The sequence below is a fragment of the Telopea speciosissima genome, chromosome 8 (genome assembly GCF_018873765.1).
Source record: "Telopea speciosissima isolate NSW1024214 ecotype Mountain lineage chromosome 8, Tspe_v1, whole genome shotgun sequence".
Classification (NCBI taxonomy): domain Eukaryota; kingdom Viridiplantae; phylum Streptophyta; class Magnoliopsida; order Proteales; family Proteaceae; genus Telopea; species Telopea speciosissima.
Window position 1 is genome coordinate 2,508,039 of NC_057923.1, and position 13,987 is coordinate 2,522,025.

Sequence of the window (13,987 nt, forward strand, 5' to 3'; positions counted from 1 at the left end):
TTTCCCTTCCTGTTTATTCAGCATGAATGAACACTAGGATTTCTATTGTACCAAAGTTTTATTTATTAGAATAGAATTCCACAACTAATTTTTGTAACTTATTTCCTCCATCATGCCTCAAATTTCTTGAATCGAAATTGGGCCCTTGGAAGCATTCTTTTAGGTTTTAATGTTCTCACATAATAAGGTGATTGCAATGATCAATTAAATGTCAATGATTTCATGCTTTCATATGGTAGCTGAGAGAAGATGGCTAAGAAGTTTTGAAGTACCAATGCTATGGTTAGCTCACTTTTTTATATCAATTATCCATTCCACTGTGTGATGCACCCAAATCACCAGCGAAAATCCAATCACAGGTAAGAAGATGATCAATAAAGAGCAGAGTTCAACCAATAAGGTTTGATTCAGCATGTTTTATGTGCCATACATATTCTTTCAACGCAGAATTAACCGGTGGAGATAAGGCTGAGTACAGTTGAATTGAGAATAACTGCTGGGGTTTGGGAGCAAGAGAGCATGGGTTTCTCTGCTTTCTCCTGATAAGATCAGATCTGCACAGTATCTTTGTGACAGTATTTACTTAGATGATCATGAAAATAAGGAATTTTAAAATCTAATTTCATCTTTTACTACAGAAAATAGTTCGGGCATGACTGACTTAGAGGCGGGAAGAAATTCATAGAAGCTTTGTTCAAGGCATTAATAAGTCACTAGCAATCAGACTCGATTCACAGAAGGATCACACAAATTGTTCTTCATAAATATGAATGCTGACCTGATTACCAGGCAGTAACAAATGAAGGAAACAACAATTATGCACCACGCAATCTTGTTCCTCTAATGATAAAAAAAAACTTCTCTCTCTCTCTCTCTCTCTCTCTCTAAGCTTAGGCTTTCTTCTGGACCAATTTCTCTATCAAGTCAGCTGCTTCTTGGACCGTTGTGATGTTCTGAGAATTCTCTTCTTCCACACTTATCCCAAACTCTTCCTCCAGACCCATCACTATCTCAACCTGCAAGTCACACAGAAGAATAACGAATCAGAAGTATCGCACTGTGATGACGCATTAAGGATAATTTTAGTAGATAATGGGGATACCGTGTCCAGAGAATCAGCACCTAGTGCCGAGAACTTGGACTCAGGAGTGACCTCAGAGCCTTCAGGCAATGCCAATTGTTTTTTCACAATATCACATACCTTCTTTATTGTCTCGGGTTTAGCCTGTAAAAAAAGCATTTGAACAAATCATACTACTTCCACACAAAAGAAACAGAGTAAGAAGACCTATGGATAGAGGGTAGAGATGAAAGTACCGAGCAGCAGACACGGAAGCGCGTGGACCTTCTGGAAGGGAAGCCATTGCTGGCCCAACCAACTGAAAGAACTTTTACAGTAGAGTTCCTCCTAGTCACCTGCAAGGCGTTAGTGCGTTCTAAGCATCCAGCTTTATTCTATATGTATGTAAACCACATGCTCTGTATCCTGTATGGTTCTTCACTATTTCGTGTTCTAATTCTCAAGTCAAGAGTTACCTTTAACTATCATCCAGATTTTCATGCAAATCAACTATTTCTTGTTCTAATTCTCTAGTTAGTGTTAGCGCGTTCTAAGCATCCAGCTTTATTCTATATGTAGGTAAACCACATGCTCTGTATTCTGTATGGTTCTTAACTATTTCTTGTTCTAATTCTCAAGTTAAGAGTTACCTTTAACTGTCATCCAGATTTCCATGCACATCAATTATTTCTTGTTCTAATTCTCAAGTTAGAGTTACCTTTAACTATCATCCAGATTTCCATGCAAATCACAGAAATAAAACTTCAGGAAAGAACCACTAGTATCCCATACTTCCTCACTGATTATATAGAAAGCAGGAGAAGGGAATGGGAAAACTCTATACGCATATAATTCACAGAAACAAGCAAACTATGTTCGAACTTCCAAAAATTCCACAGAAATTTTATTGTTTTACTTCCATTTTTTCTTAAGCAACATCTCAACTCCACATCAGGAACTTGAACACAACGAAAATAGCGAAAGAAAAGTATATTCAGAGACATAACAGATCATCAAATGTACGAAGCAAAATTGCTGCATTCTCTCCCACCAAATTTAACGAGCTCCATGCACCGGCTTAGATCAAAATTACCCCAGATCTAACTAAGGCCAGTACAAATACACAATTACAGCAACCAGTAAACCATGCTCTAAACTCTACGTCATGAACCAGAAAATTTCAACCCTAAATCAACTGAAAACTCCACAACTAAAGACTGTGAAACCTTCACAAATAAAGAACATAGTAACCTATCTCACCCGATCACTCGTAATCGACTGCTTCAGCGAAGAACCGAACCGGACCGAGGCAGTAGAGATAGTAGCCATTGAAAGCGCGATAAGACCAACGGTATACAGAGGTGTGATTGGTAGAAAGGTGATGAGAAAGAGAAGAGCAGCGGCAAGGAGGGTGAGCGGTTAGCCGTAAAAACGCTATTTATAGGGAAATCTTGAGCCAACAGATAAGAAGATAGAGAGATATCCATACATATATATGAAGGTTTTCAAAATCTTTGAGAGAGGGCCACCTGCTTCTGCCCTCCGCCAATCCGGCTGTGGTGGTCCATCAATAAAAAAGCTTCTGCGGACTAACCAGCCATTAGATCTTTTTTATTCACTTAAATTGATAAAAGTTCTACCAAAAACAAAAATTTGATAAAAGTTATTTAAACATGTGGGGAAACAAATGGTGACTCTATGTATACTACCAATTAATCAAGAGATTCACTAATAACCCACTAATCAAAAGGGGTAAAATAGATTTATGTTTATAAAATAATGGAAAGGGTTTGCTGCCAGGCTGTACGGGGGACCATGGGATCACTCGCACATGCATCTAAGGGGAGGTGTTGCCTGTTGGGTGGTCATTGTACGCTGTGGGTTCTTTTGTAGCGCGACAGGGAGTGTAGTGCACATCCAACAGCCTGCAGTACTTGGACACACAGCCCAACATCCCCCTACGTTGGGTTGCGACGTTGCGTGCCTGAGCACTGCGAGCCGTCAGATGGTGTGCTACAAACCCTATCATGCTATAGAGGACCCAAATCCATCATTTTACTGCCCCATGTGAGAGGACGCAAGGGACATTGTCGGGCACCATTCTTTTTTTCCATAAAATTGAAGGGTTCAATTGTCCTAGTCAAATGGTTTGTAACCTCTGGGCCAGATCAATAAGAGATGTATTTTTCTTAATAATTTTAAGAGTCTTAAAAGACTTAATTATATAACTAATATCCAAAAGAAATGTCAAAAACCTCCCATGGCCATTGAGTAGGGTTTGGTTTGGACAAAATTTTGCTACTACCTGGATTGCAACAATGTTCATGCTAACCAGTTCACAATCAAAGAAACAAAATCTACAAAGTGTATTTTTGGAAAATACTAAAACTTAGGAGGGCATTTGTGAACCAAAGGGGAAATGAATTATTCCATTTCTTTGGCTGCAAACCCGAGTGGCAGCAACATTTTATCCCTTTGGTTCACACATCCTATTCCTACTAGGTCTTCGCAATTGGTACAAATGTCTAACTTGTGGAGACCTAATGACCGTGCTTTTGTACTCCCATGAGCATTCCTTGAGCTTTGGCCTCTTGTGCACTCCGTACATAACCATAGCCCTTACAAGCATCAATAATAGTTTTATTATAAATAATAACTGCAGCTAAGGGTGTCAATCGGTATGGTTTCGGTAATATGGTACGGTTTCAATATGATACAAAATATAAATATCGATACCGTACCATACCATTTAAGAATACCATTTTCAATACAATTATCGTACCATTTTGGTACGGTTTCAGTACGATATAAAAACAGTATGAAAAACGGTGCAGAAACGGTATAAAATCCAGTTTAACATTTAAACAGCTTAGAGCCTTAAATTGAAGTTTACCAAAAAATTTAATAAAAAAAGGCCTTAGATTGAAACTTGCCCTTGAACGATCTGACTGATTTCAAGTTTTCAACAAGCAAGTATACTAGAAAAAAAAAGTATACTAGAAACCTTTCTTCTGCTCACACTTCAAAGTTCTCTTTTTCTTTTCTGCTCCCCTCAGTTTTCAACCCTCCTCTCCCTTTTCACAACCGCTTCGTCACTTCTCAGAGTCATCTCTCTTCCCTTCTTTCTATACACTTCACATTCGACAATCTCAGTTCTCTCCCTTTGGATTGTTCTGTTTCAGTCTGATTCGCCGGAAAACACTAAGCAAAAGAAGAAGTGATTTAGTGACTTCGTTGGGAAGTCCATTAGATATGTGATGTGGAATAGAAAAAGATTATAAGAAAACAGAAGAAAATAATCACAGAAAAGTGATAAAAATTAAAAAGAACAGAGAGAGAGTAAAGTGGGCGCCCTCACCCTGACGCTAAGGAGTCTTGGAGAAACCAAAACTCAGCGTGTTGTGCTCTGCCGGAGTGCCGCTCTGGGCGCTGCGAGGAAGCCAAGAAGGGCGAAGCCGCGAAGGGGAAAGGGCGAAATTCGAAACGCTTGAAAGGAATTAGGGTTTTAGGAGTTATAGATTTAGTTACGCATTAGGTATTTTTTTAATTTTACAAGTATACCCCCAATATGGTACGATATGGTTTCGGTACATACCGATGGTATTGTATTTAATACCGATATTATACCGTACCATGGTCAATATCATTTTTGCAATGGTACGGTTTAATACGGTTTTATATGATCAATTTCGATTTCGATATACGGTTACGGTTCCAAATTGACACCCTTAACTGCAGCCCAACGAGCTACATGTATATCATGTAAAAAGCTACCATCGCAGATGATGAAAAGATGGTCAAGATAGTCAAGTTCTAGAATAGAATAATTCAGATTCTTTTTCTGTCATAGTTTTCCTTCAACCGTGGGATCTGATAACTTCCTGATGCCTAGTTTTCCTCCACCCATGGGATCTGATCCTCTTCCATGGTAAATGGGATTTCATTCACCGTGAGTGGAGGAAAACTTGGTCCAAAGATGGAACTCACTCTTTTAAGAGTTCTCTTCTTATCATGGAGAAATGGAGTTAACAATGAAACTCAATGTTCTGAGAGTTCAATAGTATTATATCACCATGGATGAGGAGATTCTCTCTTCACTTTGTGTGACGAAAAACTTTCACCATTTTATTTTTATTTGGAATAAGGGATTTAATGTCAAACAGAGTTTTCTTCATCCACTTCACCCACAAATGTCATAGCAGTTGGATGAAACTGTTCACACACTCTAAGGGTATTTTCTTACTTCGCATAATAGGAAGAGAAATTATGACCACCGATTCTCTTCGCCGTGGGTGAAGAAAAATTACAAGTTGGGAATTCTATTCAAGTAAACACTGAAAGATGGCCATAACAGTCTTGATGCAAACCGTCATTATGTCTTCCTGGACATCCTTGGTTCAATGACAGAACGGACCCAAAGTTATGCAAAGGGAAGGCGTGAGTTTAAAGATTGCATGACATACAATCTCCAACCCTTAACCCAGAAAAAAAAACAATACAATCTGGATCCTGAAATGGGTTTAGGTAAATGATAAGTAGGGATGTAAACGGATCGGATTTGGATCGGATACGGATCGGATGTGATCGGAGTCGGATATTCTCTGATCGAATACGGATACCTCTAAACGGATTCGGATGCGGATCGGATTCGGATTTTCGACCATCCGTTTACATCTCTGCTTTGTGTAACCCGGACCTTCCTCCCCCTAGCGGATACAATTCACTCTCAATCCATATCTCTTAGATCATGATTCTCTTTTCATCATATTCTAGAACTTATTTAATCTTCAAAAACCCTTGAAATCATTATTTACTTAATTTTTTATTATTAAGTATTCGGATTTTTTTTCGGACAGATTTTAATCGGAGTATTCGGATTATTTTCCGGATATCTCTAAACGAATACGGATGCCCCTAATTGAAGATGGATGCGAATTCGGATTCGGATTTCGGTTATCCATTTACATCCCTAATGATAAGGGAATAGCAATCTTTGCAAGCTTTATTATGATTATGACCTTCATAAAGGGTATTATTGGCATTATAGGTGGAATCACCTTTTCTTTATTAAATGGGACTATATAAATGACACCTCCATAGATAATGCCTTCATATAAACCCTGTTTGTTTTGTATTTTTAAGAACTTATCATATGGTTTATATTGTGATATATAGATATAAAATTTGATATTTTCTTTTGATTGTCCCTTATCTTATTCTTAAAAGTTCTTTACGTAAAAGGTAAAATAGGATTTTCAGGAATAAGATAAAAGTGATTTATCATTATGTCATAATCAAAAACACTCATTGACTTGCCCATTATTCTGAGTATACATGTGAAATAAGGGATTTGCCCTTATTGAAAGAAGCAAAAAATGCATGTTAATAAGAAAATCCTAAAAGGGTGTCAATTACCAAAAAATAAAAAAGCATCATACTAATAGGGCATAAAAGTAATTTTATTTTTAGGTAATAAATTAAAATTTATTTGACACCTAAAAGGGTGTCAAAAAAAAATCTCTTATTATATATACCATTTTCTTGTCCACTATTTGTACTGGCGTGTAAGATGTTAATATAAAGTCTTTATTTGAAAGTATCCATATATCCTCCTAGATCGTGATGTTAGAGTCATCACTTACTTGCCAAATGAGGTCTTTTAATAAAACCTTCCGACTCTCAAGAGTCAAGAATGTTGCGTTGTCGATCCAGGGCTTGCCCTAGTGATTCGCTACTCCCTTGGGAGAACTGCGTTAGGAGCTTGATCGATGATTCAAGTCTCCTTAGCACTAAGTCCATATTTACCTGCTTTCCAAGAAGTGCAGCTCATGTGGGTATCCTAGTGATCCCTTGTGGGTCTTCTCTTGCCTCCTTGTGGGGCCCTGATGGCCAATAGGCTCCTTGACAATTGCACAGAAAAAAAAACAAGAATGTTGCATTAATTTCAAGATGGAATTTTACCTAATTTTGCTTGTAAAATATCTACTCAGAAAAAATATATAGATTTAAGAAATTTAGCCCAAAAAGAATTCGAAGAAAATTATAAATGTCATGCAACTTTTGCTAGGAGTTCAAGGTTTTGAATATGAGAGTCTCTAAAGCCAAAACTACTTATAGGGATTTATTATGTTAAGATGCAAGAGCTAATTTCTTGTATGTGAGTCTATTTGGTTAGAATGGAGAAAAAATTTGTCACGATGCCAATATGCAAATTTCTGTACATCTCTCACATCCTATCCATAGATTTCACATATTTTCCTTATTAAAATCTTTTATTGGACGATTAGATTTTTATCATTAATGAAAAATTGCACTTTGACATCGTAACAATCCCTTCTACCCATGATTTTATCTACCCTAGAGGTGAAATTTGTTAACATTTCATCCATGCCCCATGGCCAAAGAGGGTGGTGGATCTAAGCGATTGAGGATGTTACATCCCTCTGATTGAACAAATTCAACCCCAACCGCAGTGCTTCAAGATTGAGTTCAAACTTCAAAGTGCGCAAATAAACTCTTATTCCCCCAAAAAAAAATACACTATATTTTGTTACCATGGTTAGGTTGGGCATATTACATATTGCGTGACATATATATGCAGCGTGTATTTGGTTGTAAACGGTTAGGCTAGCGGGTGTGAGACCGTGAGTGGACGACGGTAATGACCTGATTCCTGCCATTTGATAACAACATGACACACACGTGGCAGACCTTGATAACACAGCAGCCCGCCTCTGACTTCTTCATTTTTCCATGCCCTATCAAATGAGGGCAAACGTCACCACTAGCCCAAAAGTTGACCCAAACCAAAGTTGGGGGTTTCTCAATGGGTCCCATCTTCATCGGGATCCGATCATCAACTTCTTCAAACTTCAAGTCGTTCAAAGACTGCCCCCCCGGCCTCTTTCGTGGCCGTTTCTAACCAATGGAAGAACGAGAATCCATAGACCAAACCAATAAAGAAATCAAAAGCATGGAGATAGGCGCATAACGAAACAAAAATGTCATGGAATATACGGTTTTGCCTCTACAAGTGCCATTACTTGGCTCCATAATTACAATCCTATCATCACTCTCAACGTTTTCTTTTCAGAGTATAAAAATAAAAAAAAAAATAGATAAAGAAAGGTATTATGTATTAGGGACATATTTTCCATGCTCTCTTACACTTGTATACCATTTTCTTTTAATCAAAATAAATAATTGAAATTTGATTAACAGTTTAAGAATGAAAAAAAGAGGGTTGTTGCTAAAACAAGTGAAGACTCTAACACACTTAGTGGAGTGGACAATCAAAACAAATCACCTACATTTAATATGTCTAAAATCAAGAAGTTCCTCACCCATCCAAACTCTAGTAGCTATAACTTCCAAATCAATGTGAGAGAAATATCCAAATTGGATCAAGAAGCAATGCCAACTTTCTTATTACATCAAATATTAGAAAGGCTTTATCAAAAAAAATAATTATATATATATATATATATATATATATATATATATATATATATATATATATATATTAGAAAGGCCAAATGCATCTCCAATAGAATGTGTGTGTTGTTCTACCTATGTCAAATTTATTTTCCACATGAGAAAAAAAAAAAGCACTATAGTGGTGTTGTTTCAACCCCACTATACTTAAAGTAGGTTGAGGCATTGTGCAGATTGGGCTGCCTATCTCAGAGTGAAGAATGCCTAATTTATCTTATTTAACCTTCTCCCGAGTCGATCTCGATAAGTTCGAATTAAAAAAGAACACTTAATTTCGAAGGGAGATAGATCCTACTTTAACAATATCTTAGAGATCCTTATGAATTGAATATATGAAAAATTGAAAAACTTGCCCTAGTGATGACATGTGTTCTTTTATTTTCGTTAATGTCCTTTTATCATAATAATAAGGGTGATTGATAAATGGCAGATAATCTATAAAAACAAAAGAACATATGTCATCACCTTATAGTAAGTGAAGCATCAACACACCGGTAGGTGATCGGTTCTAGAAGTAAGGCACGGGGAGGGCTATCTCCCATAAAAAAGGGAGTGAATGGCAGAGTTTGTAAATTTATGAAGATTGCAGGTCATTTAGATATCGAGAACTCGTATAAATAAACGGAGCGAGGTTGCTATGTCAAGTGCGACGCGTTTCCTACCGGAGTCGGAAGGTGAGAGATCGGGGAAGACGTTGAACCCTCGGTTCTCTAGAGAGTTGAGACCGAGCTTTTCGCTTCTCTTTTCCTCTTTCTACGAGCAATAGAAGGAAGAAAGCTGCGGCGCGGATCATTTTATTGTTACCCTCATGGCGCTTTCCGATAACGCTCGTCAATCTCTCATGCCAAGCTTTCTCTATTCGATGTCTTCGTCGAATAAAACCCTAGGTTTTGAGAATCTTCTCAACCGAAACCAGAACTCCCCATCTCTATCAGCTCCATCCTTCCCAACGACCAATGGAGTTTCGAAAAACTTCATCATTCCTTCTCCGAGCGAACCCGGGATCGCGATGTATTCTCCGGCTTTCTACGCCGCTTGTACTGCCGGTGGAATCTTGGCTTGTGGCCTTACTCATATGGCCGTTACTCCTCTGGATCTGGTTAAATGTAATATGCAGGTATCATTTCGATCCATCGTTTATCGCTATCGATTCTGATCTTCTTTTTTGTTGGATTTGTCGGCGGTTCGTGAAGTGACACTTGCTTTCAACTTCTACTCCTGTTATATTCTCATCTCTTTTGTTTTGAGTTCCTTTAGACATTGAATTACGACGTCTTGGCTTCCGTTTTTATTTGGAACGTTTTAAATCGAATGGAGCGGCCTGGCCAAAATTAGAATCTCTTGTAATGGATTGCTCAATGACCGTTTTCTTTTTGAATTGATACCTAGTATGCCGATATGAGATTTTAATAGAATCTCATGTTTCTGTTAATGTGATTTTGGAGAATGATTTTATAAGCAGAGGGGGTTGAACAGGTTCTGATGGCACTGGTTTGTCACATTTATAATTTCGAATCTGTGCTTAACTAATTTGGTTTTGCTTTCATAGGCTTATCGTATCATAGTTTTGTATTGTTCATCCTATTTAAGCATCAGATCTGTAACCTTCGATTGGCAGGTGGAGGATTTAACTCCTTTGGGAGTTATTTTTTCATTTTCCCCCTATTTGTCTGTTTCATGAATTTTTGTGTGTGATTTACTACTTAGTGATCTTGGATTTTGATCGTGTTTGTGTTACACGAATTGGAGGATATTAATTAACGTTGATTATTGTCATTCCTCAGATTGACCCCGCAAAGTACAAGAGCATCAGATCTGGGTTTGGAGTTTTGCTTAAAGAGCAGGGGGTTAAAGGTTTCTTCAGGGGTTGGGTGCCAACCCTGCTTGGGTATAGTATGCAGGGTGCCTGCAAGTATGGATTCTATGAATTCTTTAAGAAGTACTACTCAGACATTGCTGGGCCTGAGTATGCAACCAAGTACAAAACCTTGATCTACCTTGCTGGTTCTGCATCTGCTGAGGTGATTGCCGATGTTGCCCTGTGCCCTATGGAGGCAGTGAAGGTCCGTGTCCAAACTCAGCCCGGGTTTGCTAAGGGGCTGTCTGATGGGCTCCCCAAGTTTGTCAAAGCACAAGGATATTTTGGGTAATGTCTTCATTCATTTACACATGCAGAATGCATATGCTTCTGTATGAATGTATATTCGTACATTGTACCAAGTAATGAATACATGGTGACTGGCTGAATGCTACATGTGGTTTTTTAACTCTATAAAATCTTTACAGGTTGTACAAAGGGCTTGTTCCACTATGGGGGCGTCAGATTCCATGTAAGTTGAAACATTTTCTCTTATTGTTCTTGTTATTCATTTTACTCATTAGAATATATGTTTTCCATGTCGATAGTCTTATCCATACATACAGTGCCAGTGATTATCATGCAAAATGTGCATAACCTAAAGAAATTATGGTGTGTTTTAGATTTTTGGGTTTGCAATATTTATTGTAAAAATGGTTGCACTGAGGTTAAAAGTGGCTTGCTTATAATTTCATGTGATATATTCCATGTAACCCATTCTGATCCATATGTCGTTACTAGCTTTCTGGATTGGATTTCCTGGGGATGGAATGTGTTGATCTAAACTAACAAATGTGAGAAAGTGGGTGCTTCTGTGCGGTTTGTTTTCTTAGGCTGTGTCTTGTTGGAAGTGAAGGAAAATGAAATTAAGACAATACTAGAATGGAGATTTTTATAATCATTACAGATATGATTCTGCAACTAACCCGGAAACAGTCCAAATCTAGTAATTAACTTTCAGTTTACTTTGCAACCAAATTCCTTGGATTTGAACAGGAATATAAAGATCCCATTTGAAAAGATTTTACGTTAGATTTTAGATTATGATTAGAATAGTTTTCATTCTATTTTTTAAACTGCTTTCACTTCCCTTCATTCCCCTTTACTTTGCAACCAGATCTAGTCTTAATGGTTTTTCTTAGCATGACATTTCTTTCTTCTCCAACCTGAGTGACCTGAGCTGGAAAGGTTTCTGTTTCTTAGTTTTGTTATTATGTTTATACCCTTCAGCTTTGTTCCTCTGCTTCATGTTTGTTGTTGTTAACAGCCTTAGGAATGAGTGCTTGAATGATCAAAACCGATCACCCAGGCCCTTTATTTATATTGAACTTACAACTGATCAAAGTACAAATAGGAATGCTGCCTCAGTCCTAATCCTATTAGGAATTCCTAATACAACTAGGAATACCAAAATAGGACTCGGCTGAGGGAAAAACAATAAAACAGAGAAAAATAAAAGAAAGAGAATCACAATCTGATTAGGACTAATCATAACCTGACTAGGACTAAACCTAATCTGCTAGGACTAATCCTAATCTGACTAAGACTAATTACCCCAATCTGGTAAGTAGCCTATTTCAACACTCCCCCTCAAGTTGGAGCAAAGATGTCAATCATGCCCAACTTGACTAGATTGAGATGAAACAATTTCCCAGACAATCCCTTGTTGAAGATATCAGCAAGTTGATCAGCAGATGTCACAAAGGGAATACAAATCAGCCCATCTTCTAACTTTTCTTTGATGAAATGCCTATCCACCTCAACATGCTTGGTACAATCATGCTGTACTGGGTTGTGTGCTATGCTGATCGCAGCCTTATTGTCGCAGTACAACATCATAGGAAGACGAATAGGAACACCAAGATCTTGTAGCAAACCTTTAAGCCAGGTTAACTCACAAATACCTTGTGCCATAGCCCGAAACTCAGCCTCAGCGCTAGAACGAGCAACCATATTTTGATTCTTGCTACGCCATGTAACAAGATTTCCACCTACAAAGGAGCAATACCTAGAAATAGACTTGCGATCTGCAGAACCAGCCCAATCAGCATCAGTGTATGCTTCTATTCGTAGGTAGGGGTGTCAATGGGTCGGGTTGGGCTGGGCCTGCCCTAAACCCTGACCCGACCCTAAAGGCCTTAACCTTGACCCTGACCCGACCCTGCCAGGGTCAAGAAACTCTCGACCCTGACCCTGACCCGACCCTGCCAGGGTCGGGCCGGGTCGGGTTGGTCCTGATTTATGGCACCATCCACGTGTCTCATTAGACCATGTTTTTGTAACATAGGATCTCAACCTGTGGGACAGCTAATAAATATGTTGAAAAAAACGGCGTGTATAGACTCTCTCTCTACAATTGTAATGGTGTCCCCTCAATAGGCCTGGAAGCTTATAGGAGCTACAACTAAATAACAATCATGTCAGTGACTCTTTTTATGGTCTTGATCAAAATAGTAGATGATCTACTCTTTTTATCGGTTCTCACTTCATGATGATGACAAAGCTAGTAGTTATCTCTCTACAATTCTCTTATGTTTTTTTTTTCCTGTTTTTTTTTTGTTAAGAAAATACTTAATATAAGTATATATATATATATATGTATATTATATATTTATAATTAATACAGGGTCGGGTCGGGCAGGGCCGGGCTAGGCCCAGGATATAAACCCTGACCCGACCCGACCCTGCCAGGGTCAGACTATAACTAAACCCAAACCCGCCCTCAGGGTTGAAAAATCAGGGTCGGGCCTGGGCCTGGGCCGGGCTCAGGGCAGGTTTGGGCCAGTCGGGCTTTATTGACACCCCTATCCGGAGGTGCAGACAGAAGAATTCCTTTTCCAGGAGCGGACTTCAAATAGTGCAAGATACGAAGGACAGCTCCCATATGAGAAGAGTAGGGATCATGCATAAACTGGCTCACAGTACTCACGACAACAGCAATGTTAGGACGAGTGTGTGAGAGATAAATCAGCTTCCCCACAAGTCTTTGGTACCGGCCTTTATCAACAGGCTCACCCTCTTTTTCCTTGAGTCGAATAGTAGGGTCCATAGGAGTATCTGAAGGATGGCAGCCTAACAACCCGGTTTCAGCCAATAAGTCTAGGACATACTTCCTTTGGGAGAGAAAAATGCCTTTAGCAGATCTGGCCACTATGTCATCAATGTAGACTATAAGAACAGTGAGTTTTTCACCAGTCCTCTTTATAAAGAGTGTGTGATCAGCATTACTCTGCTTATAGCCCACAGAAATCATGGCCTTGTGGAACCGGCCAAACCATGCTCGCGGTGACTGCTTCAACCCATATAGTGCACCCCTCAGCCTACACACTTTTCCTTGGTTTTTGTCGTAAGAGAACCCTGGTGGAATGTCCATATACACCTCCTCATCTAGTACTCCATTTAGGAAGACATTTTTTACATTTAGCTGCTGCAAATCCCATCCAAGGTTGACTGCACAAGATAATAACACACGAACAGTATTTAACTACGCAACAGGTGCAAAAGTTTCCTGGTAATCAATGCCGTATGTCTGAGTGAGCCCCTTGGCCACGAGTCGTGCCTTATACCTATCCACA

The 13,987-nt window shown here is 38.7% G+C and overlaps 2 protein-coding genes across 2 annotated transcripts in view; one reads left to right on the top strand and one right to left on the bottom strand.

The window, feature by feature from the left end:
• LOC122672647 (mitochondrial phosphate carrier protein 3, mitochondrial-like) overlaps positions 1-13,987 on the top strand; it is a 20,072-nt gene continuing 6,085 nt past the window's right edge. The window contains exons 1-5 of the mRNA XM_043870108.1: positions 1-11; positions 4,035-4,041; positions 9,360-9,671; positions 10,339-10,700; positions 10,841-10,884. Of these exons, the coding sequence (XP_043726043.1) occupies positions 9,363-9,671; positions 10,339-10,700; positions 10,841-10,884 (715 nt within the window). The 5' untranslated portion in view covers positions 1-11; positions 4,035-4,041; positions 9,360-9,362. The remainder of the gene's footprint in view (positions 12-4,034; positions 4,042-9,359; positions 9,672-10,338; positions 10,701-10,840; positions 10,885-13,987) is intronic.
• LOC122672648 (acyl carrier protein 1, chloroplastic-like) lies at positions 679-2,449 on the bottom strand. Its single transcript, XM_043870109.1, has 4 exons — positions 2,321-2,449; positions 1,318-1,416; positions 1,103-1,225; positions 679-1,016 (listed from the first exon to the last, which is right to left on the bottom strand). Exons 1-4 carry the CDS (start codon positions 2,387-2,389, stop codon positions 891-893), a joined length of 417 nt encoding a protein of 138 aa, XP_043726044.1. The 5' UTR covers positions 2,390-2,449; the 3' UTR covers positions 679-890.